Below are 26,640 nucleotides of genomic sequence, written 5' to 3'. Positions count from 1 at the left end.
CAAACTCAACTGGAGACACCAAAGGTTAAACTCAAGCATCTTGGCAAGATTTCACCAAGGAGACATGTATTTGATGTCTACCCACTTTATGCAGGACACTGCACCGTGACAATTCTGCTTCTCCTGATTTCATGTGAACGTACCTTCATTCACATGCCAGAGTTGGTGCAGAAAGAGGACCCAGGGGTGCTAGAGTCCCCAGCACAATACATATGGACAGCTACGCTGGAGAAGGTAGTGGGAAGTAGTTACGTAAAAATGTGTCTGCAGTGGCTACTGCCTACGGATGGGGAAGGAAAAGCAAGAGAGCAAAAATACTAGCACTTAGGATTGGATCTACCTGTGCAGACCTCTGACTGTCATAGCAGGTCCAGAAATTTCTAATTATTTCTGATGCAGAGGACCACCAAGAGGCCTGGCATTCCTTGACTACCTTGTCAGGGAGCCTGAGTCCCTGTGTAGGTACCAATCTTAGCAGCTCACAAGACTTGGTCAGGCCCTGGGGTTATCTCAAAAGAGAGATCATTCTCCTCCATGATTGCAATGAGAAAAGATAGCAAGATACTATGGAAAATTCTATAGGAGTCAATCTACAAGCTCATAAATCTAGAGTTCAGGAGGGCCCAGTTAGGCATCTAAACAGAGAGAGGTCTGGCAAGAGATCAAGATTACCTTTAAAATGCTTTCTATACAATCACACGGCCCAAAGTCATCTTCACATGTCACCTGAAATCAGGTGGAAGCCCAAGCTGCTTCTTTTTTTTTTTTTTTTAATTTTTATTTATTTATGATAGTCACACAGAGAGAAAGAGAGGCAGAGACACAGGCAGAGGGAGAAGCAGGCTCCATGCACCAGGAGCCCGATGTGGGATTCGATCCCGGGTCTCCAGGATCACGCCCTGGGCCAAAGGCAGGCGCCAAACCGCTGCGCCACCCAGGGATCCCCCAAGCTGCTTCTATAAGTGGGACATCATGCCATCACACCCAGTAAGGACTTTCATATGTCACATCGGGGAATATGGCAATATCCAAGTTCATGTGCCACGCCTGCTTCTATGTCCCACTGTGACTCACTGAGGTAGGTAGATAGACAGTGCTGGAAAGCATCAAAAACCCACAGAAACAGTCAGAATCCTGACCCCCCCCCCCAAAAAAAGATTCAAAAAGACAGTAGCAGAAAGTTGTTTCTTAAAAAAATAATGGTAGCTTTCCAGGTACCCTCTGAGAGTGAGGCAGCATTTGAGGAGTGTGACAACCCCACCAGTCCTAAAACAACCCATTGAGATGGACATGACGGTCTCTTTCTCACAAACGATGACACAGACACATAAGTTCACAGAGCAGATAAGTGGTGGAGTTGGGGTCTATTAGGTCAGTATGGCTCCCAAGCTACCCTGCTACAAAAACCTGTTCAATATTCCCTAATCACTGTGCTTGCTTGTCCCTGGCCAACACCCACTGGGACACCCAAAAGATCAGACACAGGAACAGGTCTTCAAAGGGAAGAGCAAATTGACTAATCAAATGACAATCCTTGCTTCCTTGCACTGACTTCTTGAAGCCTTCATTGGGTTCATTAGTCTGATGTCCCTCAGAGTCTAATGTCTAAGAGATCAACTTGGTGACATAGACTCGGCCCCTTGAGGCTCTTCTGTAAAAATGGCTACCGTGAAAGCACAGGTTCTTATTAAGCTACCAGTTTCTCATTCTTCCCTCCCACCCTCTGCACCCTGTCCCTCCCTTCTCTTCTCCCTCCTCCACTGTTTACCTACTGCTCCAATCTTTCCTTCCTCTCTCCCTCAGGAAGTATTTTTCCCACAGGCAATATGGCAAGAAGGTTACAAGTTTGGCTCCATGGCCAAACCCTGGGTTTGAATCCAGATCTTCCAATAACTAACACACTGGTTCCCCTCTCTGTGCCTTACTTTCCTGGTTTATAAAGTTGGTATAACAGTAGGACCTACCACTTAGGCTATTTTGTGGATTGGATGAGGTGTGTTGTTCTTAAAATGGTGTTGGCACATGGCCCGATTTATTCTTTTGATAAATATTAATTATCTACTGTGTGCCAGGCATAGATAAACTGTAGGTTTTGGGGATATAGCAATGAATAAAAAACAGATGTACACACCTGCCTTCGTGGAGTCTGCATTCTAGATAATAAACAGATACACACAACCTACAGTATGTCAGGTGGAGGTAAAGGCAATGGAGAAATTCAAAGCAGGTGCAGGTGAGAGAGGGTGCCATGGGCAGGTAAGGTGGATATGTTATGGTATTAAATAAGGTGGTCAGGGGAAGGCTCACTGAGAAGGTGACATTTCAACAAACCTCTGAAGGGAGTGAGGAGTGAGTCATTTGGCTATCTGGGGAACAGTGCTCTAAGCAGAAGAAATGGCACGCCTAGCATATTGGGAGAGGTCTGGGTGGCTGGAATGCAGAGTATAGTGAGCCGGGAAAGATCAGGACAGACAGGTATGGGATGGGCAGGCAGGGCTGGGACAACACTGCAGGTCCTGAAGAGTCCTGAGGGCCACTGTAAGGACTCCTGCTTTCACTCAAAGGGAGACAGGTATCATGAAGTTAGCTGTGGAGTGTCTTGCCCGCCTGGCACTGAGTAGGGCACACAGCCATGCGTATGTTCCACTGTAGGAAAGAGCCAGTATGACTGAGAGGGATAGGGGTGGGCAGAAGCATCAGAGAGAGAAAAAAAATAAAAACAAACAAACAAACAAACAAACAAGCAAGCAAGCATCAGAGAGGGTGCTTTCTCAGGATGTAACACTGTTGCCTGCATCTGAAGGAGCCAGCCACAGAGAACGAGCATGCCAGGCCAAAGAAACATCATGTGCAAAGGCCCTGAAGCAGGAGCAAGCCTGGGGCAGTTGGTGGATGGCTGCAAGATTGGCATGGCTGGATTCCGGTGAACAAGGGGGAAGGCTGCATTGAGGGGAAGGTGGCCAAGAAGACTGCAGGAAGGTCATGAAAGTCCTCCTAAGCAAGGCTAAGGAGTCTGGGTGCTATTTTCAAATAAAACCATTAAAGGGGGACGCCTGGGTGGCTCAGTGGTTGAGCATCTGCCTTTGGCTCCAGGCGTGATCCCACGGTCCCAGGATTGAGTCCTGCATCAGGCTCCCCGCATGGAGCCTGCTTCTCCCTCTGCCTGTATCTCTGCTTCTCTCTCTGCATCTCTCATGAATAAATAAATGAAATATTAAAAAAAAAAAAAACCATGAGAGGCTTTTTTAAGCAAGGAAGTGGTATAATCTGGTGAACGTTTTAAGAGGTTACCAGACTATTTGGTGGAGAATGCGCTGTTGAGGCAAGGCTGGGGCCAAAGCCGATACGGCCGTTGGGAGAGCCGGTCCAGGCTGGGAGATGATGGTGCTTTGTACCAGAGAGAACAGTGCAGAAGGAGGAAGAGATTCAGAAAGTTCACGACAGAAGGTCAACCCCTCAATCAGGGAGGGAACTGCTCTTCACTTTTGTCCTGGCTCAGGGCCTCGGTATTAAATACCCTTCCTCTCTCTGACTCTCGGGCCCCAAGATCCCCGGGCGACACTCACAGACTGAGCCTCTTCACCATGCTCTTGCGCGGCTTGGGCGAGGTGGCGCTGGCATCAGCAGCTGCTTCGATCTCACAGGACAGGGCATAGCTGGGGAAGAGGAGGGAGCTCGTGAGGTCAGAGCTTGAGAATGAAGAACAGGCTGAAATTCACACGATTTGCCGATTTTGTTTTAGAGGAAGTCTCTGATCATTAAAAGAGTAAAGATGTATATACCATGTTGTTCCACCACCAGCGTCAGAGCGGATGGACTGAATGACCAGATTCTACAAATTTACACATGTGCCCCCTGCTCTAATCCCCAGACGGAGACCCTTTGGTGCCACATGCCTCAAAAGAGGGATTTGTGCACTTTGGCAGCATCAAAGGCCGACTCCACTCTGTTTCCTGATCATTCTCATCCCACTACTAAGCCAGGGAGAGAATGATTTCTTGTCTGCTACCTCCCTTCATTACTCTGTGTGTGGGGGGCACATGTGCTCAACTTCCTATCTAGGAGAAATGAAAGAAGAGACTTTTGCAAACTGTTTAATCTTGAGTGAACAGACATAGGCAGTTATATTATTGGTAAAGATATTTGAATAGGATTTTTAATTGCCAAAACATCCTAAATTTAAAATGCTCCAAGTTCAGACATCTACCTGCCAGGCAGAAATAACTTCCATAAGCACAAGAGGGATTTAGAGCTGACTTGAAATGTCTTTTATGAAAGCTCATAACTCTAACTAATAGATGTATTTGGCTCTGGGTAGGTGTGGAAGGGTAAGTGTGTTGACTAATAGCTTAAGCTGTTAATTATGTGTACTTTTTTTTTTTAATCTAAAGCTATGTCCAGGTGTTTGCTCATGTGTGGGTATTCATTGATAAAGGAATTTTCCAAATATTAACTTAAGCTCTAGAGGTGGTGGTAAATAGGAAGAAAAAAATGGGATATATTTAGCAAGATTCCTCTAACCATTAAAAAGTCAATTTTTACAATTAACAAAATTTTAATTATTACAGCTAATACTGTGAGCCTAGACTCTCTGATTCCGAACACCAGCCATGGTATGCATGTCCCATTTGTGAGAAGGATGTACATCTAGAGAGAAAGTTAACTCATAGAAACCGATCATCAGACCAGAAATGTAAGGTGAGGCAGTAACTGCTTTATTTTCTACATGGTAAAGATAAAAATTTTTACCAACTAATGAGTACTAAAACACAGGTTTTGTTTTAATGTAATAGGACCAATCTACTCTGGGATTTAAAAAAAGAGCTCTGAAATCATCTATCTTCTGAGGGAACTGAGGCTTACAGAGGTTATATGATTTGCCCCCACATTATACAACAGCCTTGAGAGCTTAGATTGTAGAGTCAAGAAGACTAAATTCTATCACTAACTAGTTCAGTTACTCTCTGAATCTCAATTTCCTCATTGGCAAAATTCGTATTTTGCTGTCAATTTTGCTCTCCCTGATGATAAACTTTCAAGGAAATCCCCTGGTCTATGGCAGGGGTTAGCAAATATTTTCTGTAAAGGACCAGATGGCAAATATTTTAGGCTTTGCAGGCTATATGGTCTCTCTTCCAACTACTTAACTGTCTTTAAAGCATGAAAGCAACCATAAATAAGATGTAAATGAATGGGCTGTATTCCAATAAAACTTTATTTATGGATTCTAAAACTTGAATGTCAAATAACTGTTCCATGTTACAATCCTCTTTTTTTTTTTTCCAACCATTTAAAAATATAAAACATGTGGTGGGCTGGATATGGTCTGTAGACTCTAATCTGCTGGACCATGGGACAGACTACGTCCCTTCTGGGCGGACATTCAAGGCACTGGAGTTAATGTACTTTTGCTTGCTTGTCAATCATGATTTTGAAATCTGTCCCATCCACAACAGAGTTCTGTTCTTCCAGATGCCAACCACTTCAAGCCACCAAGCTGTTGTTCATGTTCTTCCCTCTGTCTGGAATGTTCTTCTCCAGTTCTCCTGGTGAAATCCTGTTTCTCCTTTGCAGCCTAACCCAAACGTTCACACCTTACTGATTATCTTCCCTACTTCCCCCGTCCTTGGCCAAATTGTTTCTGCCTATAGATCCTATAGCACTTTAGTTACCTGCCCCACCCCCCCATATTTCAATTCTTCATGAGTCTGTCTCTCCCTCCCAAATGCAAGCTCCTTGGAAATTGGTACCAATTAACAAAAATGACAAACGTGGTGACGATGGGGTGGTAGTGGTGGTGGTGACGATGAGGATGGTGATCAGCACTTAAACAATGCTTTTCCAAATAGGACTTCATTTGATCCTCACAAACATTTTATAGAGAGTATCCTGAAGATAATGAAGAATATGTAATATGTGACTTGCTCAAGATTTTAAAGATCAATAAATGGTAGAGCAAGAATCTGAAAGCACATCTTCTGATGCCATCAATTCAGCCTTTCCTGCTATACCATTACCCTTTGAAAACTGAGGATCTAGAATCTAGTAGCTTCTCACTAAATAGCTGCTGAATAAATGGCCAAATAAGGAAAAGGAGATAGTGTTCCTCTCTCCAACACCATAGCTCCACCCTGATGGGCAATATGTGGACCTACCTCTCCTCCTCTGTTAGAAGCTGCTGCCTCTGGAACCACTGGATGAACTTTGGGTCTGGTGTCATACAATAGCTGTTGCAGGCAGACTGCAAGAGCTTTATCTGGGCAATCACTTCAAATTCCTACAGCAGACAGAACACCAAAAGAGAGTAAATAATAAGGCCAACCAAATGTATCTTTTTTCAGTATGAAGACACAACACAATTAAAATAAACAATGGCAAAAACCAATGAGGAGGACTCGAAGTACTGTCTTTCTTAGAAATAAAAGAACTGAATAACTTAACAATTCTAACTCTGAATCTCTGAGGTCTTTGTATGCTTGTCAATCCTCCCTTCTCCTTGAAAAAGCAATTTATATGACCAAAAACAGGCTAGCAGAGCAACCCAAACTAGTTATTATCGAAAGCCACAGTGGCTTCCTTTTTTATGTTTTCATTCTAGGGATAGAAAATTTATTTTTTTTAAAGCTGCATACTTCTAAGGTATATTTTAAATTTCCATTTCTATTTCCTAAAAGATAAAGAAAAAAATTACTGTAAGTCAGGAAGCTCTGAAGTGCCCCATCCTCATCTTCTTCAATCCTGACCCCGCAGTAAATAAGTTTTGGTAGAGATGAATATGTAAGCATTCTAGGGCCTCATAAACTTGAATGTTTGGATTTCCCGAATCCTTGGGTTTTTACAACTCCAGTAAATCCTGTAACTAAATCTTTTAAGGCTCATGAGAGAAGCAAGTACATAATTATGTCCAAAATTATTTATACTTCTTTAGATGTTTCAATAAAGTTTTTTTTTAAGGCAGCAAAGAGTGTAAGCTTTAGCTTTAGGTTTTATACTCAAATTTTCCCAAAGTCTTAAAAGGAAAGAGAGTACCAGCCAGGATTATTCTGAAGTTAAAGGACAAAGATGGGTAAAACTCTGGAGGCCAATGAGTGAATTTGTTTCATCATCACAGGACATGACAGAAGAAACTCAACAATGGGCAGGTTCTATGGGCATCACCTTCCCATCCAATGACTTCAGCTCTTGGTCTCAATATCCTCAAGAAATATCTATCATCATGCTAGAGAAGAAAGTATTTGTCTATGTTAGCATATCTTGCTACTAACGAGCTCAGTTTGATTGGTTCCCAAAGTTTTGGTTTTAACTCAATTGTCATTTCCTCCTGGAAGTTTCCCTGACCCCACAAATTGGGGTTAGATTCCCCTCCTACATCTTCCTGTGATACTCACTACTTCTGCTCAGCAGGCCTTATCAGCTGTACTTGCCTACCTTCCTCCTGGACTGTGACGTTTCTGAGGGCAGGGAACACCAGGCTTTCTCTACAGCGATTCTCAAACCTATCAGAGTGCTTAGCCCATGTGAGGCATGCCATCAATATTTGAGGAATGAAAGAGTGAATGAGTGAGTAAGGTTCCTTACTCTTGAGTGCTATGGGGTGCAGGCATTCCTTTGCTCATTAAGTTTCCTTTGTATCATTTAAGTACCTATTGAAACACACCATTTTTACACTAAAACTATAGCAAAATTTCAAAGCTCTGTTTTCTCTTTTTGTGCTGTGCAAAACCATCCACTGTCCTCACCACAGAAAAATTCAGAACACCAAAAGAGAACACCTTCCCATGCTGACAGGAAAGGAATTATCCACATATAACAGTGAACACCCTTTCCTCTCCATCTTTATTAACTCTTCATCATCTTTACTAACTCTTCCATATGTCATTTACTCTTTCAAAACCCCTATTCCTCCATAGGATGAACCTGGTGTTGCCGAGGCTGACTACAAGGAAGAGAAGAGGAGGGGTGAGGAAAGAAATGTGGGCTTTGCAGCAGCAGGACAAATCTCATCCCTGCTCCACTACCAGGCAACCCTCAGTCCCGTTATCCTGTCTCTCTCGGGGCAAGTTTCCATACCTGGGAATCGAGGTAGATAAAAACTATTTCATGGCACTCTGGAGGAGAAGTACACAGGATTGCACAAGGCACAATTGCATGTAAGTGCTTGATAAATGTCAATTCTTTTTTTTCTTTTTTTGCCTCTATAAAAAAAGCCTAAGTCCTTGCTTCATTTTTTTTTTTTTTTCATGCTCAGGTGAAATAAAATGGAACACTACAGCCAAGGCCTCTACTTACCCTTCTCCTTTTCTCAAAGTTTATCAGCCCACCCTGAAATGAAAAATTAATAAATAGTGTCAAACCAAGCTACTTTGAAATACAGCCCCTTTACTACATCTCATAAAAATATGTCAGAGGGATGATAAAGTCACAATTATTAATGACACTGCAATTACAGCTGCTATGTAGAAGAGTAGCACCATTTGCTTCATGAAAAATACTATTTTAATTATAACAGGACAGGATAGGCGGACAGCCTTCTTATAAGATGTCCAAAACCAACTAAAATAGTCATGATAAGGAAGTTACGATTCAGAATCCAAGTACATTTCATAGCCAGTTAGGGCAAACGCTCGAGTAAATGTTCCACTTTATTTCTTAACCAAAAAGCAACAAAAACAGATGGTCATTGACTCATCCTGGAAACCAAATTGTCAATGGTTTATCAAAAGGGAAGTGGCTTCTACATAGCCTTGTGAAAAGTTAAGTTTCAATTCTTCATCCCCCAGCTCCTGTTCTCAGTAGGCTGAATTTAACTTCTAAATCATTGGTCACTCCCCGCAAAATTCCCCAGTGCTAATGAATGTTTCCTGAGATAAGCTGAGACAGGGGATGTGAAAAGACAGAGCTCGGGAAATGCAAAACATGAGCACACCCACAACATTATAATGAGCTTGGAGGTAGGTTCGGAGGTAGGTTCATGCAGAAGGGCTACTAGGCCTGCTAACTCTCATAGAGGAAAAGTAGACTCATGGCACGTTGACAGCCAGGGAGGTGACGGAAACTTAGATATACAGCAATCCTTACATCTCATTTCAAATGTCAAATTTCCTCTCCACTTAATAGATTTTTTAAGATTTTATTTATTTATTCATGACAGAGAGAGATAGACAGACACACAGGCAGAGGGAGAAGCTGACTCCATACAGGGCGCCCGACGTGGGACTCGATCTGGGGTATCCAGGATCATGCCCTGGGCCTAAGGCGGCGCTAAACCGCTGAGCCACCCAGGCTGCCCCTCTCCACTTAATATTTGATTACAGCTACTAACTCATAGCTTAAATTTCACTTCTCTTCCCACAGAGAGGGAAAGAACACACACAGGAGAGAAAGCACAAGAGTGCCTCAGGGCAGGTGACTATATGAACAAAGGAAAGAGTAATTAAATATCCAGATCTGACCACCTCTCTACCCTACCAAGGAGACGGTTAGGGCGAATCACCTCCTCAGCCCTACCTGCCGAAGTGCTCCTCTAGGACTTTCTCAAACCCACTCCTTCACTCCTGCCCTCCCCACCCCCTGCCCTCCCAACCCCCATCACTCCTGCCCTCCCCACCCCCACACATGGAACTCGCTGTACCCTCCCTTCATCTCTCGCTGCACTTCTGTTTGAATTCCTAGTATTTCCACAGTCCCTGCAGCTTTGATATATAGCTTCCACTGGCTTGTGAGCCACTATTGGTGTTACTCTTCCTTGTATTTGGCACAGCACCTGACACAGTGCTGTGTAAATAATGGGCCCTCAACAGACACTGATAAAATCAATTTCTCCCTTGGGCATCCAAGTCGCCACCTGCATACAACTCACCTCAATGTAGTCCTGAAGAGCCGTGTCAAGCATGGTGAGGTCAGTCAGGAAGGTGCCCAGGTAGGGCACAGTTCCCTGCATCACACCCTGAGGAGCAAGCACAGCAAAACAGACATTAAGAAAAAGTTGAAGGGTTTCGATAGCCTCCACGCTGGAGCAAATGTACCTACTGCTGGCTAAACTGGGCAAGATCCCATTCACAGATGAAAGCAGCAACCTCTGAACGGCCAGGTAAGCCTTGACAACATCTGGAGAAAATGAAGGACCGTTCAAGACCATTAGTGTCATCCTCCACAACTGAAATTTTTAAAATTGTTAAAAAGGATGGGAATTCCGTTATCACCTAATCTCTAACTTCGAAAGTTAGGAAAACAGGCCTCAAAGCCAGGAGAGCATACAAGTTATGTTCAAGAGTGTTCAGAGAGGATTCATATTTTGCTTACACAGTTTCAAGCGATGCCTGTTCTCTTTCAGAGTGTGCGGATACTCCTGGTGGTTTGGAGCGGCCTCACCAGTGGTAAAGGTGGGTGACTGTACACTGAGGAAGAGTGTGACCCACAAGAGCATGGGATGTCACTTATTAAAATGGCCTCTTGGGTGGCTCAGTTGGTTAAGCAACTGTCTTTGGCTCAGATCATGATCTCAGTGGTCCTGTAACTCCACAATAAAAAGTTTGGTTTTTAAAAATTGTCCCTTGGAAATGAAGGCTGAATCACTTCAGCTGCAGGTATATACATGGTATTAATTTCATAAAACTTTCTTTGAGATCATCTCAATTCTCCATAAGGCCACTGAGGTACTAGCCTTTCTAAAGAGAAAATAAAAAGTGGCTGCCATGGATACCTTCTCCTCACTTCCATTCAGGCACTTGGGAAATTCTGGAAGTAAACAGAATCCCAGCCAGGGCAGGCCCAGGTTGTTCAATGTGAGGTTGGCTGTCTCCTTGCCCAGAGCTGACTGGAGAGGTTCACCCCGAGGACTCACTCTCAGGGGCAGTTTGTCCTCCTCTGTTATGTGCACAAGGTCTCATCCTGAACTAAAATAATCTTTTTTTTTTAGCAGCTATTTTTAACTTGTCTTTGAACAACCAAAGAAAGTCTGAAATGCTGTAAAATGTTTTATCAGCTTTATGGCACAGAAGAGTCCTATCATTCAAAAACAACATTTGTGATTTATGTCCAGCCTTCCAAAGAAGGAGAAAATCCTCCCAAAACAAGGATAAGGAGATATAGAGGTTGCCAGGGTCTAATCCCCTCTCTGGTTTTCCCCCTTCCATGCTAAAAGGAGAATTTTTGAAATAAACCTTTAAGATAATGCTAAAGATAGTAACTATCTTTCAGTCTTAAGGAGGGAGGTATGTCCTTTGAGTATGGAAAAATGAGGTTTGGTTAGTCCTTGGGATTAGTATGGGGAGCTGGAAAATGGACAGAGGTTTTCAAACAAATGAAAAGATCTACCAGTACATAGACCAAGTCCTCCTGGGAGCAGACACCCTTTCCTCAGCACCCATGTCCTAGGCCACCATGCACCCAAAGTTGACTTCAGTAGGCATTCCCAGGAGGTCTCAAGGCCCCGGGGCAGCAGCTCCTAAGGGCAGGAGTTCGTGGAGGAGGACAGTAAGAGAGAAGGAAGTCTCCCTACTGCAGATTTTGCTCCCTACCTCTAGAAGAAAGAATATTCCAGAGAACGCTATGATTTGTGACTGTTAGTGTTGATTTCCCACTGGATCAAATGGGAGTGATGATATGTCTCCTATAGACCTGCCAGGGCTGCTGAGAATAAATGAAGGATGGAGAATGTTCTTGGAAGCAGGGGTGCCCTGCAGATGGAATGTGTCAGTGCCATGCAGAAGCCCCGCCACCCACACAGGGCTGCTTTCTGTTGGGTTCTCAGAAAAGACTGAGGGCCCAACATACCATGTCCTTCTGGAGCTGAAGCCTCCTCTGAGTCCGCTTCTGGTTTTCTTTCACACTGCTGTCCAGGTTTGCAAATTTTGAGGTTCCTTCCTAAGAAACAGAAACACACACACAGATGGAGAGCGGCACCACAAACAAGCAAAGGGGCATGGAGGGTCAGGTCCGGAACCTCTGCACAACTGCCTGGATGCCATGCAAAACCAAGAGGCCTCCAGCAGGCTCTGGGCTCAATTATGTAAACATTTGGCTGGCTCGTCGCAAGAGGTCTATTTGCAATAAGGTCTGGTGGCCTCGGATGATCCTGTCCCCTCTACCCCTTTCTAAGGGGAACCCCTGATTAAGTGATAAAAATCAATGGTCAATACGAGGCCAGCAGTTCCCAGAACCGGAGGCAATTTTTATATATCCCAAATTTCACCCAGAATAATCACATGCCCTGGAAATGAAGACCTCTTCCTCAGTACATTTTGTGATTTCTTGATCTTGGCCTGAAATACATGTGCCAGCATTCTGGGAGAGAAAAAGGGACTCTTTCTGGGGACTCTTTCTGTGGTATTTCTCAGCTAAATGAAACTTTTATACCGGAAGTTTTCTGAGGAAGTCCAATATTGTGCAGCAGCACTAATCTATGAAAGCCAGACCGTCACCTCTTTTTTCTCCTCGTTTTCCTCCCTGGTCCTCCTAGGTTGCTTTTCTCAGGTTTGGAACTCCTACAAGGTAATCCTTCCTCCTGGCACCTGAGGACGGGCAGCTACCCTTCCTCTGCTCCTGCCAAACTCTTCAACGATGATGACTAAACTCCCGCCTGCTGATGGAACACAGTGTGTTGGGTTCTGTGGTTTCGGGGTCTTGTTAAGTTCTCATTTTCCAGGAAGTATATGAATGGGAGGCAAATTTCACAATCTGGATGGGGGATACACGTTCCAGTAGCTTCCTCCATCAGTCTCGCTGGGATTTATGATGTGACCATAGCATGTGACCTTCCCCGACCACACACAGGAGTGTGTGTCTTTTGCAGACTTGGCCTTCCCGATGGCAACGAGGCATCAATATCTTCCAGCATTCATCAGCCTTAACCTGGGTCCAGAACCCACCGTGACTCATGATCTATTTTAACTCTACTACAAAGGGTGATAAGGAGCAATATTGTTTAATGACTCCTGCCTATAGTTTCTCCTGGGGATGAAGGAAAGTGCCATTTACCATGTGAGGTGGTGGTGAGTTCTCCCAAATTCTTAAGAATTCGCTAGAAGTGAGAAAATACTTCTGTCTGGAATGAAAGCAAATGGCCATGCCTTTCCTATGTGGATCCCTCTGGTTCCCTTCCAGTTCTTGATCATTGGCAGAGGTATCAGGTGTGGAAGTTATTGAAGGTATCTCTAAAGTTCTTAGGAAGGATTTCTGAAGTTTAAAAGGCTCCAGAGAGCCACAGACCAGCAGAGATGGAAAGCCACAGACCTCCATATCACTCAGGACAGCCTCCTCACTGGGAGGCCAGTAAAGACCTGAGGTGAGCGTGAGCAAGCCTGCGGATTTCATGACTTCATGATTTCAAGAGACTGAGACTCCAATCCTGACTGGGCAACTGAAGAGACAGGCTGGTGCCAGTTCTCCCAGATGAGATGTCAAACGAAAATCCATCAGTGTCAATTTTCTCCTTCCTTGGCCCTAAGTCTTCTGCTCTGCAGCTCTCATACCACCAATTCCTTGAAACCCCTTGGAACTTTTCACAGGTATGCTGATGGCATTGGTCTGGTTCCTTTCTTCGGACTCCTTTGCTGGCCATGCTCATACTCATGGTGTCTTTTCTTCTGCCAAAGTCACCTTCATGTTTTTCACCACATTCACATCTTTGGAAATGCCATCCTTCATGACTGCCTCTGTTTAGATGAATTTCAAATCATTCCCTCTCCTTCCACCAACCTCCTGCTCCTCTCTCTCTCTTTCTCTTCCCTTTCTCTCCCTAGTGAAAATTTCTCCCCTGAGTCCCACCTTCTATCTCTATCCTTGGCAGAGTTCTTATCTATCCTGTTTCTGGGCCTCTTCTACTAGGATGTATAGAGGCGCTGAATTCTTCTCAATCAATGTTAGGTACATTATCACCCAGAAGTTGTTAATGGTAACTCTCTGAATGGACCTTCAGAGTCTCCTGCTCCCACCCTGGCCTGAGTGCATGTTGGAGCTTCACTACATATACATTTCCATTACAGCCAAATTGTTGGGCTGTTCTCAGAGTTGTTTTTATCAATTCCACCAGGGAGAGTTCTCACTAAAAGTCCCAAGAACAGGGATGATTTGGTGGCGTTCTGCTTTCCTGCTGTTTTAAAATTTATGGATTCTACAGTTCACCAGCTCTGAGTTACTTAAGTTCGAGAAATCATAATCAAACCTGTTTGAGATACAAACAGGTTTAAGATAATCTTTGAGAAAAATAAAAACATTTTCCCCCAACATTAAAATGAAAATCTTAGGTTTTTGCTAATTGTTATGTTGCCTCAGCCATAATATCATAAAGGTGGATCATTACATCTACCCAGAGGTGGAAGAAAAGATCAGTGTTTAAGACTAAGATCACGCAATGGTAAATCAGGTTAAGTCCAAGAATGGTATATTAGAAACAGAGGCCAGCAATTTTTCCCAGGGGTTTTTTCGAGAACCTAATAAGTACCTTGATTTCATTTTTTTCTTTTTTACAACCATGCTGAGAATTAAGGCTCAGAATTATATGAAGAATGATATATACTTCACATGAAGAATGATCAACAAAGGTGACTGGAAAGGGACCTACATATACATATGGCCTGCCCAAAACATTACAACATCGTTAATGATAATGCACAGACCACAGGAATTCATAGCCAAGTTTTTCATTTCTTTGGGATTTGAGCCATGTATAAGAAATTTAACTTCGAGCACGAGGGCCAACTTCTACATTTAAGAAAGGTTTATGGGACCTTTAATGTCTAGATATGGCTTTGCTTCTAAGGTTTCGGCCAGAACACTGCCACCAGGCAATGAGCTGCACAGCATTCAATTTATCTACGTTGGAAGGATGACTCAGAGCTATTGGGATTTGAATGTGTGGCTCCGGTTTGTCTAGCTTTGTGTTCCTTACAGGGAGACCACTAAGCCATCTCCTTCCAGCCAGACGAGTTTCCATTTAAAGTCTACAAATCCAGGGGGATGTGAAGCAGGGAGTAACATGATCTCAGCAAGCACTGGTTAGCATGCCATTAATCAGGTAGGCCAAATCCAGAGTCAGATGTCAGCATAAACTGCCTTGCTCATATCACCTAGTCCTAGGAGGGCAAAGAGTGGGCAGGGTCTCAATGTCACATGACTATTAAGGCCCACCAATTCATGCAAACATATTTTCTGAACACTTGCTGCATCCCAGGCACTGTGTCAGGCATTAGGGATTGAACAGTGAGAAAACAAATCCAGTTCCTTCCTGTAAGAGGCTTACAGGCCAGCAAGGAGGCAGGCTGAGTACCCAGCAGAGCCCACGATGAGACATGCAGGAAGAGCAGGACTTAGGAGGACACCCAGTCAAGAAGACCATAACAGAGGCCCTTACGGGAATGACAAATCTAGCAGGTACCAGGTGGGTACCTTTTCTTAGTGACCCCACCTTCACTGGACTTTCATCCCCACTCTGTGCCTGTCCTAAGCTTGCATATGTAGTGCATACTTAACTTGCATTTGTTGTGCATACTTTGGCTTCATGTGCACAAGGCATGCCAAATACTAAAAATACATTTATTTGCATAGCGCTTTCAAATATTTTATCTTAGTCAATCTTCAAAACAATTCTATGAGGTCAGTGGGCTAAATACTATTATTATCTCCAACTTGCAGCAAAAGAGACTAAGGACAAGGATCATATCCTCTCATTGCCCAGTTCAGGGCTATGGTAGTGCATATCCTATGATTTTAGAATTGTCTTCTTCTCTACCATCACCCCCCTGACACAAGATGTAATCTCTTTAAGATCGGAGACTGCCTTCAGCGTGGGTGTACCTCTGACATCTAGCACATTGTGAACACTCAATCAACAGTTGCTCAATTACGGATTTACCTTGTCCGTGAAGTTTTCTCAGATCTACACTGTCCCCTACTCCCAAGTGGCCAAAAGAAATAGTTTTATGCCTACATGATACAAGCACAGGTTTTAGAGTCTTGCCAGGTAGGGTTCACATTCTAGCTCCACGACCTACCAGGTGTGTGATTTAAGACATAGTACTTACCTCTCCAAGTCCTGGCTATCTGCAAAATAAGGATGATAAAATCTACTTTATAGGAAGGCTGCGAAGATAGTACCTGGCCTATGTTTCCCTCTGATGACCATTCACTACCTGTTATTTGTACCTTTATCGACTACTTATTCTCATTTCGTCCTACATCCACCAGCCAGAGGGTGAATTCTTGAAGACAGGTTCTGCGTTTATCATCTTCATGTTCCTAGAGGCCGCTCCAATGCTTTACAGATACCGGACATTCAAAAAATGTCTCGAGAAGTAAAATCAACCAAGCTACACTTTTACCTGCCTTTAGTTCAGAAGTCAGCACTCACTTGGCATTCAATAAATATTGCTGATGGACCATGCAACTTGGTCCAAGTAAAGGATGTGCAATTGCAGGCTTGGCCTCTGTCATTCTAGAAGAAGTTTTGCTGAGAAGGAATATTCCAGGGCCTCTCGCCCACCAAGCCACCAGCACTTGGTGTCTGCAGCGTGGCTCGTTAAAGAGATATGCTCAATGAGCACAAGTTTCACAATCTGGTTGTGTAACCGTGAAACCGAGGAGCTGGACATTCAGTTTTCTCAGCCCCGAGCTTCTCAGATTTGGTCCAAAAAAAACAAAAATTCTGTCTTCTAAGTCACTGCAGGCTTTCTCCTGGGACAGGCAGGAAAGTAGGGAGCCATTAAGCCACTCTTGCCTTAACTGGGTTCCAGAGCCATCAGCAATGCAACCCAGCATCCCCCCACAACTGCCTCACCTTCATGAGAAGTTCCCGGCTGGTCAAATGGTTATTATGGTCTGAGAAGATATCTGAAAGTTCTTCAAACATCAGCATCCGGTCCCTGTGAGAGGGAAGAAAAAAATATGAACAAATAAAGGAGTCTGTGGAAGCCCTACACCTTCAGCCCTGCTGCCCTCAGTTACTGTGTCTACAGAGAGATTGTACTGAGCTCAAGATCAGTGGGTGACAGGACCACAGAGGAGGACAATGACTTTATTCATCCAGGCTAGGTGGTTTTTTGTTTTGTTTTGTTTTTTTAAAGGTACACATGGTCACCTATGTGAAGAGAGGGATTTTTCTATCTGTGCATGTTATAATCGTAAGAAAGAATTATTAAATTGGGACATCAAGTTGCTCCATTGGGATGTGTTCTTAAAAAAAAAAATCTATCTTAGCAATACACAGAGCCCTGTGGGGCCTGAGAAATCATGTTAGCCAGTCCCCTCATTTAGAGATGAAGATGGCAGGGTCAGGAATTTGCTGATGTTTCCATTACTAAGTGTTGAGAATGGCAGGTGCAGAAGCCAAATTTCCTAAGTCACAGGCCTGGGCTCTCAAATTGAAATCAGAGTAGATGGAAGCAGAATGGGCTCTGGTTTGGGAAGTGGGTTCAAATCCCCACTGCCATTCCCTCCCCAAATGCTTTCAGGCCAACTGCCTAATGTTCCTGAGCTTCCATTTTCTTACCTATACAACAGAAATACTAGGAGTCCTCTTGAGGGACCGCAGTAAAGTCAGCAGGATCATATCCCTAAGCACCTACTCGGCCCTGTCCCTTCTGGAGGCCTGCCCCTCTCCATGGGCCTCAGGCTTTTCTCTCAGCCCTCTATGGTTACTGAGTGGAGGACACTGAAGGCAGAGAGTTAATGGAGCCATATCATTCTACATGCAGCATGTCATGATCACAAGAAAGTCATTATTAAGTTATCTGTTTTACAATGAGGGTGATATTATTCTTGTAATAAAGAAAACCAGTAAAGATATTTGTATTTTGGAAAAAATAGTTAGGAACTTAATTACATGTGGGCCTAAATAAAGGGAAATAAACAGATGTATTCTCTGTCCTCTGAAGGTAGTTAGCATAAAGGATTACAGGGAAGGTGATAACCACATAAGGTATCTTAACCCTGTCCCTTGAATTTAGCAATGAAAAATATAGAAAGCTGATATGAAAGTGTCTTCTCTAGGAACTATGACACTTCTATAGCATCCCTGCTAAAACATGAACTGACCAACTAAGAAACAAACCAGACACTCACATTGTACAGAATGTGGCTTTGAGGTTTGTTTTGAGGTGAATAGTTTAAAAAGCCAGCTGGAAGGATGGACCTCATATGGTAACCAAAAGATTAAGATACAACCCCACTAATTTTTTTCCTTGTGTTTCAGCCTCACATTTGCTGTGAGGAAGAAATCTTTGGCTGGCTAAGTGACTTTCCACAGTATGCTATTTATCAACCACAAAGAAAGATAGGATTACCTGTCATTGCAATCAGAGAAGGCTGCAATCAAGCACAGGAGGTTTTTTTTTTTTTTTTTTTTTTTTTTTTTAAGCACCTGACCATCCCTTTGTTTTTGTTTTTGATACCAGGGCTGGGGAGTACCGATGAAGGGAAGGAGAGGGGTCTGAGTTATTGAGGATGAGGAGTCTGTATGCATCTGATTTTCCCACTGTATTTCACCAAGGTCTACCATCTAATGATTTCATATGACCCATATCTTTCATAAGATTTATATGCAAAGGAGAAACCAATCAACTCGTCTTTCTTTCACATCAGAGTCAGCTTGATTTTTCAAACTAATGAAGAGGAGAAAGAACTTAAGAATAAGTGGTAATAAAAAAAATTGCACTAGACTTTGAAAAACCTATCTGCCAGATTTTCTCCTAATAGATAACAGTGTTGTAAATAGAGCATGAGCTTTGGAGTCTCCAAGTGGCTAAGGCTCCTACAGCATCGTAACACCAGACATTACGATCAGCCACTTCCAGTTGTTTTCTACTGACTCATCAAAGCCTTATGTAATAAATAATTTGACTTCCCCCAAGTAGACATTCTGCTGATTGAGAATATGAGCCCATTGGTATGCAAGAGTACTCTGGCACTCATTTTTCAGCATAAATTTATGAAATTCTGGTGTACCAATCGGGGTCTCTTGGAGGTTTGGACCCTGTTAGTCCCTTAGGGTTTTAATCAGCTCTGAGTGGACTGATGAAACTGAATGCCTAGACCTTCCACTCCTAAGGCCCGAAGCCACCAATTCCACAAGGGCAGGCCTGCCTGGGGAGCCAGCTGGCTCCTCTCCTGGCTGAAAGTGATTACACTGCATATACTATAGACTGTAAAGTTTACACATTCTTCCCTGATACAGCTTGACTTCTTGATTAGTTCAAACCCAGGTAGACCTGTTGAATGTAACTGGCCTAGTTTGCAGCCATGACACATTCCCCAGCTTCTAAATCTGTACTGATAGGGAATCAGAGTTGCCTCCTCATTCACCTTTCCCTCCTCTGCTAAAAGTTCTCTGGTCTACAAGGGAAGCTCTGGAAATTGGGGAACGAAGATAGTAAAATCATGAGGACATGAAATTGTTAATTGTTCCAAAGGTTCCACCAAGATATAGGACAAACTATATAAAATGAAAATAATATTAAAAAATAAAAAATGAAAAACAAAATGTGGCCAGTTAATAACTTTAGTCAGGTATGTGGAAGGGACTTGAGGGTTTTTAATATCACTAAGAATAGCTTTTAGCATGCTGAAACAGAAGCAAACTAAATAGATTCTCACTGAACAGCAAGTACTAACATCACATCTACGCACGTGATCCCTCACATCTTGGAACAGCTTAGGGCTTTGAAAGGCGGCTGACAAATAATTGAAGTAACAGCAAATTGCAATAACTTTATCATGCCACAAACTTAACCCTCAGAATCTAGATCATAAGCACATCTTTAAAATCATCCTCAAAGCCTATAACCTTGACTTTGGCACACTTTGCCCATGAGTCTGACTCCTGTGGCAGCCCCACCTAAAAACTTATTAATGATTACATGTAAAGTGCACCCTGCCTGGGACACACAGAGCCTTTCAAATATGTTTCTCTAGTTACATAATATGAGCTTTGAAGGCGAGGACCCATACCATTTATACACCGACTGGTCGCCCCAGCCAAAGAAAGCAGAGCAGGACACTTGGGAACTTACTTCGGGACGGCAGCCCACGTCTTTTTTAACCTATAGATGGAATTGGACTGTAGTGCAGAAATGATGGCCCTCAAGGAGGAAAAATTCTTCAGGATTCTACATTCCTGTATGGAAAGTGATTAAAACATAAAAGGCCTTTAAATATCAATAATACAGTGAGTTGGTGGTTTCCTGTTTTAGAGGTATCACAGCTGCTATGAATTCTTACCACTAAATAGGCAGCTGTATAAATACTGAACATCAAAAAGTGGCTCCTTACTCCCACCCCAGTCACCGAAACACTTTATAGGTTTTGGCACCGTATGCTTGTTTTTCTCCCTTTAATATATTTTTTGCGTTGTTGTTACAGTTTTATGGTTTCCAGCTTTCCTAGTAAAAACACGAATGGAGGTGAGTCTGCAGTGCTGTGCTACGGAAATAAGCTTTCTTCACACAGATGCCCTAAAAACACACATGACAGTTCACTATATCCTTTAGACCCACAAAAGGAGCCAGGCAGCAGCCATTGTGAGGTCAATGGTATCGAACATCTCATGGCCATCCCTTGCCCAGAGAGGTGTATATAACTTGGCAATAAAAATTCACCGCAAGATGAACTTTGGCTTTTATGTTCTTAGCCAAGAGGGAATATTTTTATACACATTCATTTGGTTTCAAATTGGCCTGTGCCACAATCATAAACATTCAGAAACACCTTGGTACTTTGGTGTTTCCAAAATAACTTGGGCTTTTAAAATAAAATTCGCGTTGGCAGCACTTGAAAACAAAATAGAAAGAACAGGAAACATTCTGGATGTCATTTTCTGGGTAAGGAGAAAGGCTCTCTGATCCTGAAATTGAAGCTACCGCACGGAGTCTGCAGCCTCAGCAGCCAGTGACCCTGGAGTCAATGTCCTGCTGAATGAATGGCAGGGACAGCAAAACAGTAAGGGAGAGAGCCCCATTCTTGGCAACATGGGGAGAGTGGGCTATGCCTCATGTCAAAGGAGATGTTTCAATATACAGGCATTTGAGAGTGTAATATATCCACTGTTTCCCATTGAGTACACTATGTGAGCATGGGCTTAGCTTTGTGCAGAACATCTAAAGCAAGAGACCCCGGGGTGGTTGGGCATAAATGCACATTGCTTAGAAGGTCATTTCATGAAGCCATGTCAATCCTGAATAGGAAGGAAAAACAGCATTCTCTAACTTAGCTTGCCAAAAATCTGGCTACTTAAAACTATGCCAAACAAACAAACAAACCTCCAAACATTTTCTTCTTAGAGTCAATGCCAAAGTATTTTACAAAAGTCATGCCCACTCTCTTTAAATGCCTCAATGCCCTCCCCTTATTTGAAAAGAAAGAGCGAGTGAGCGAGGGAGCACTCTGAAACATGGTCAGTCTGGAAACCCAAGCCCACGAGAGCATGGTTCAACAAAGGTTCAGAATTCAAAACTCATGTTCCAAATATCAAGAAACTTGCAATAAATAAAAGATACTTCATGCAAATTGTAATAGACATATGGAACACATTACTCAGAAAGAGGCTTCAGTTAAGGGTTTAAAAGAGCACAAGAGACATTTGGCCGCATTTCTAGAAAGGGAGGTATCTTCCAGGAGATGCACAAGTAAAATAAAAATATAGCAAGGACAGTCCAAGAAAATACGATCACATTAGGTCACAGATATTTTCTGTGTGTAAATTATTATCATTTTTCAAATATCCTCTTGGTAGAAATTAACTGTGATTAATGCAGGAAAAGTAAAATAAATCTTGGCAGGAAACCACCTATGAGTTTCATTATTAAATTACTCCACACAATTTCAAGGGACACAAAATGCTCAATATTAGGAAATTACATCGCCAAGAGCAAGGACCCCTGGCTTTTAAACACGTGCTATGGACCTTGGAATATTCCCCAAATTGTTCAACTTGTATTTTTTATTATCACATAAATGCACAATTTATATTTAATTTAGACCGAAAGTCATTGTTTGGGTCACACTATCAAACATACAGATGTTGTATTCTTGCTATAGATCTCCCAAGCAGTTGAATGGATTAAAGGATATATAGCATCTGTGGCAAAAAAAAAAAAAAAAAAAATTTCCTATCATTTTAAGAAGACAGAAATTCCATGCTCTGTTCCACCACTCTATCTATAGAACTTTTTTTGTAGCTCTTTAGAAATAAGCTCAACTTAGAAGAGGAGAAATTTAAGTCATAAGATATTTTTTTCCTACTTTTTTTATATACTAAAACATCTGTGGTAATGGACCACCTAAAAACCCCAAATAAGGCAAATTCCCTGATACAATTATGTTGTTTTTTAATCAAAGACAACAAAAGAGAATGTTACAAAGAGAGAGAGAATGAATTTATGCATTATGCCCTAAACATGAGGGCTTAATGAAAAAAATATATATATATTAGCATAGAAAGCAAAATGGGTTTTGGTTGAGGGTTGACCCATATAACCTAGAACATGGAATAATAAGATATTTATATAATACTTATTTTTAAAAGTTGTTGTTAATTACATAGCTTTTGGTGATGTAATTTCTTCTGCCTACCAAAAAACAAAACAAAACAAAAAAATCTTACCCAATCTTCAAATACCAAAAATTCTATCTAGATTCAAAGCTAAATCCAAATGTCTTCCTATCCATGAAGGCTTCCTTGATCCCCCCCAGCCAGAAGTGATTTCTCCTTTGCTACAACTCTAGCTTATGTCATAGAGCCCCACTCTTCTTCTGTCTTGGTTATGATCATTCCAGTATTTCTTAGCTTCCTTGTTTGACTACAGGCTCCTGTAAGACCACATTAATTGAGCTTATCCTAATGATGTCCCCAAAGTACATAAAACTGTAGCTCACGTGCATTCAAGAGCTCATGAAATATCTGGTGGCCAAGAGACTGAATACTGTCCACCTTTTCTGGATCATGAAGATATTGACAAGCCAAGGTCATAGACTATATAAGCAGCTGACCCAAGAGACTAGACTGACACTCACCAGAATGTGATTCAGCCTTGGAATAAACTCTTTCCCTCCAACTTCAGATAGAAAGTCCTTTGGAAAGCCCCAGATCAATGTAAAATCTGTGCATCTCAGTCCTTTAGCAAAGAGATTCAGGATTCTGAGACAGCACCAGCTCTTTAAATCTGTAGAAGATACAACGCTTCTGGGTGCTGGAAGTGTGCATAGGTAGGTAATCATTGTGTGGAAGAGTCTATCTGACACTTAGACAATATATCAAGTTCAATTTACTGAACGTAGGCAGAATTGACACTCAGTTTGTGAATATAAGGGGAAAAGCAGACGCTGTGCTGGAGACACAGCAGTGTGCAGGCCCGTAAGCAGAAAGAAGAAGCATGCAAGGGACCAATTTTCTTTAAAGAGGAAAAAGAAGCCCCTAAGTTAAGAGAGGCATTTTTTTTTTCTTACTTTGGAGGAACAACAATAAGAGCAACAAAAAACCCAATGGTCGTTCACATATGATTTGATTGCCTTGCCACTGACTGCATAGACCCATTTAAACAGAGAGATGGAGTAGTCTCTACTATCTAGTATAAAAACAACGAATATTTTTAAAAAGACAATTACGTGGGCAATGTTGATCCACTTCTCGATGACTTTGGCTCTCTGCTGAGTTTTGAGTTCTTTGCCCCCCAGTATGGTGCTGACAACACACTTGGTGAGCGTGTTAAACTGAGAGATGGTAGCACGGATTGTAGGAGCCAAATGTTTGTTCTCCTTCTTATCTCTTCGAGACCAAATGCAGCCCAGGCAGTGGTGAGGCACTACTTTCTTGAATAGTTGCTAGAACAAAAGAGAAACTGACTTTAAGGACCACGCAGACATTTCATTCAGCAAAGCATGTCATCTGGCTCATCTGTGAATTGATATTTTGTAAATGCACAAACAACCCTTTTCTACTTGACTTGCCTCAACCGTGTCTATTTCAATGGACAGGAGTAAATAATTAATATATTAACTGGTCAGAAAAGCCCACATGTTCCTTCTAAATCTGCTGGACTGAACAAATGGAACACAATGGCCAAAAGACCATTTTAAATGACTGACAACATTTTGACTTATATCTCAAAAAACAGGTACAAATCTATAGTAGTGGTTCATATTCATGGTGCATTCTGGGCACTCAAGATCATGAACTGTGTACGATGTGTATGGATGCCCAATGACCACCCGACAAGTGACCCAAAGAAGTACAGTGCATGTGACATCGTCATCATGTTGCTATTTTACATGATTTTAAATGAAAAAAAATAAGCATATAAAGGGAAAACCCATTCAACGTCACAGAGTAAAAGGAAGAAAGGAATTTATAGCCTGTCTTTGCCTAAAAGTCATCCAATGAAGTTTCCTACCTTTCTTTTATGCTGTCAGTTGTGGAACAAAAACAAAGGCAAATTCGTTGGCCAAATCTGATTCTCATCTGTATGACAACTCAATACAAGACATGTAAGGGTTTGTATGGAAGAGAGAACACCAGGATTTACTTTATGTAGACTCTCTGATTTGCTTCTGATAGTTTGTGTGCTCACTAGATGGAAACTGTCACTCTCTCTTCTGTTTTCTTCAAAAGCGGTAAGTGAAGAAGAGCTAAAAGCATCAGGATGATCTATAATGGCCCTCTTTTCTTTAACTGGTGTTAACCAGCTACCATTGCACTATGACATGTGACTAATCAAATTTGTATGGCTAACAAACATATTCAAACTTTAAAAGCATGGGAGCACACATAGGAATGAACTGGCAGATAGAGTCACATGTGGATTCAGCGATCTTATTTTATCCTAATTTATACTTTGACCGCTTTACAATCCTCCAAATAAACAGTTCAGATCTTGAAATATTTATGAGTCTAGAGGCAGAGAAAAACCCACGGAACAGGGTCGATTTTGTTTCACGAGAATTAGAATTCTTACTTCCCTCCGTGTATCGAGTGCCAAGTAAAAAAGCACCTTCCCCCAGAATTGCAAGGAGAGCTTAGGCCTGAATTATTCAGATGATTGATTCAAGTCACATCTTCTCTCTGCATTTACAGGCACAGCCTCTCTCAAGGATTAGAAAAGACTTAAATCACATTACCCCACTGCCCTCCCCAGGCCACTGGTATGGTCAGTCCCCACATTTTAAGTAGAAGCACATCTCAGGCACAGAAAGAATACATACTGCGTCCATATAGGTCAGCTGCTCCGCCACGAGATCTTCTGGGAAGCACGTGAATTCTGCAGGCCCTCCACCTTCCAGTTCCTCTTCCTCTTCCAGGCTGAAGAAGATGGTGTTGGGAAACCCATCTGCTCACAGAAGGGGAAAAAAATGAGTACTTTGGTGCCAGTGTTTATGACCTTGTTAGTAGAGTCAAAGTGAACTTCTTTCACTGAGAAAGAAGATGGCGAATCCTTCTAAAAACCCATGGGAAGAAATGATTAGCACAATTAATCTGAGGGAAATGGAGCTCTGCTTCATCTCTGTTTGGAGATTCTTTATTAAGTTCAGAGAACTCATGTTACCCTTTGATAAACCAGATTCTTAGGCCAGGGACAGAGATGGATTAGGCAAAGTCAGGCTACATTCTGGGGGTTTCTCTCATCTTGGGCTCCCCTCCTACCTCTGCTTGGTGTAAAGACTAATCAAGCCACTTCCTAAGCCCCAATGATGCAATTTTTAATGACTGGCCGTTTATAACCAGAAACCTGGAAGGAATGGGAATGAAACAAGGCTTTGGGGAAGTAGAATGCACCCTCTGGGTGTCAGGAGTGCCGATGAAGTCCTCAGAATTCTAAGAAAGTCCTTGGAATTCTCAAGATGTTTGGGGCAGCTTTCGGTTTCCCACCTCAAGTTAAGTATGGGTGAAGCAGAAGAGCCTGAAGCTAAATTCACCTGAGCCTTATTATAGATAAGCTCCACCATTAGCAAATCACACAGGGCAGAGACTGAAGAAGTGAGAAAAAAAGATCACTTTAATAACCATCTGGATTTCAACCCAAAAGCTGAAGGACTCAGCACACGAAACAGGAACTCCAGACTCCATTCTGAAAGATGGTAGAATGGATGAAATTGCATTTGCACCCCAGCAAATGGAACCTGGAACCTTTCCTGATTCTTGGGGTTCCAACCTCATCCCCCAACCTCATCCCCTTCACACTCCCTGCTCTCCTGTCAAATCTGTTCTCAAAACAAACAAACAAACAAACAAACAAACAAACAAACAAACAAAAACCCCAACATGTAGTTGCATTCAGTTACATCTTAGTGGAAACTTAAATCAGTGTTGTTACTAGAGAATGCTTCAGCCCAGGGTGTGATCCTGGAGACCCGGGATCGAGTCCCACGTTGGGCTCCCTGCATGGAGTCTGTTTCTCCCTCTGCCTGTGTCTCTGCCTCTCTCTGTGTGTCTCTCATGAATAAATAAATAAAATCTTAAAAAAAAATTTTGGGATCCCTGGGTGGCGCAGCGGTTTGGTGCCTGCCTTTGGCCCAGGGCGCGATCCTGGAGACCCGGGATCGAATCCCACGTCGGGCTCCCGGTGCATGGAGCCTGCTTCTCCCTCTGCCTGTGTCTCTGCCTCTCTCTCTCTCTCTCTCTCTCTCTCTCTCTCTGTGACTATCATAAATAAATAAATA

At 42.6% G+C, this 26,640-nt stretch overlaps 1 protein-coding gene and 1 long non-coding RNA gene across 4 annotated transcripts in view; one reads left to right on the top strand and one right to left on the bottom strand.

The window, feature by feature from the left end:
• RGL1 (ral guanine nucleotide dissociation stimulator like 1) overlaps positions 1-26,640 on the bottom strand; it is a 250,144-nt gene that overhangs the window by 16,813 nt on the left and 206,691 nt on the right. For all 3 annotated transcript variants that reach the window (XM_025430066.3, XM_025430063.3, XM_025430065.3), the window contains 9 exons: positions 25,186-25,310; positions 23,593-23,808; positions 20,004-20,107; positions 16,775-16,859; positions 11,776-11,865; positions 9,860-9,946; positions 8,290-8,322; positions 6,156-6,277; positions 3,567-3,656 (listed from right to left, as the gene is read on the bottom strand). In XM_025430066.3, coding sequence (XP_025285851.1) covers positions 3,567-3,656; positions 6,156-6,277; positions 8,290-8,322; positions 9,860-9,946; positions 11,776-11,865; positions 16,775-16,859; positions 20,004-20,107; positions 23,593-23,808; positions 25,186-25,310 — 952 coding nt within the window. The remainder of the gene's footprint in view (positions 1-3,566; positions 3,657-6,155; positions 6,278-8,289; positions 8,323-9,859; positions 9,947-11,775; positions 11,866-16,774; positions 16,860-20,003; positions 20,108-23,592; positions 23,809-25,185; positions 25,311-26,640) is intronic.
• On the top strand, positions 7,144-10,542 carry LOC112648488 (uncharacterized). Its single transcript, XR_003129080.3, has 3 exons — positions 7,144-7,560; positions 7,911-8,150; positions 10,334-10,542. It is a non-coding gene; the product is annotated as an uncharacterized LOC112648488 (long non-coding RNA).

Source organism: Canis lupus, chromosome 7, assembly GCF_003254725.2.
Source record: "Canis lupus dingo isolate Sandy chromosome 7, ASM325472v2, whole genome shotgun sequence".
NCBI classification, from domain to species: Eukaryota; Metazoa; Chordata; class Mammalia; order Carnivora; family Canidae; genus Canis; species Canis lupus.
The sequence above is the reverse complement of the archived record's forward strand: the minus strand, read 5'-3'. Positions and strand labels throughout refer to the sequence as shown.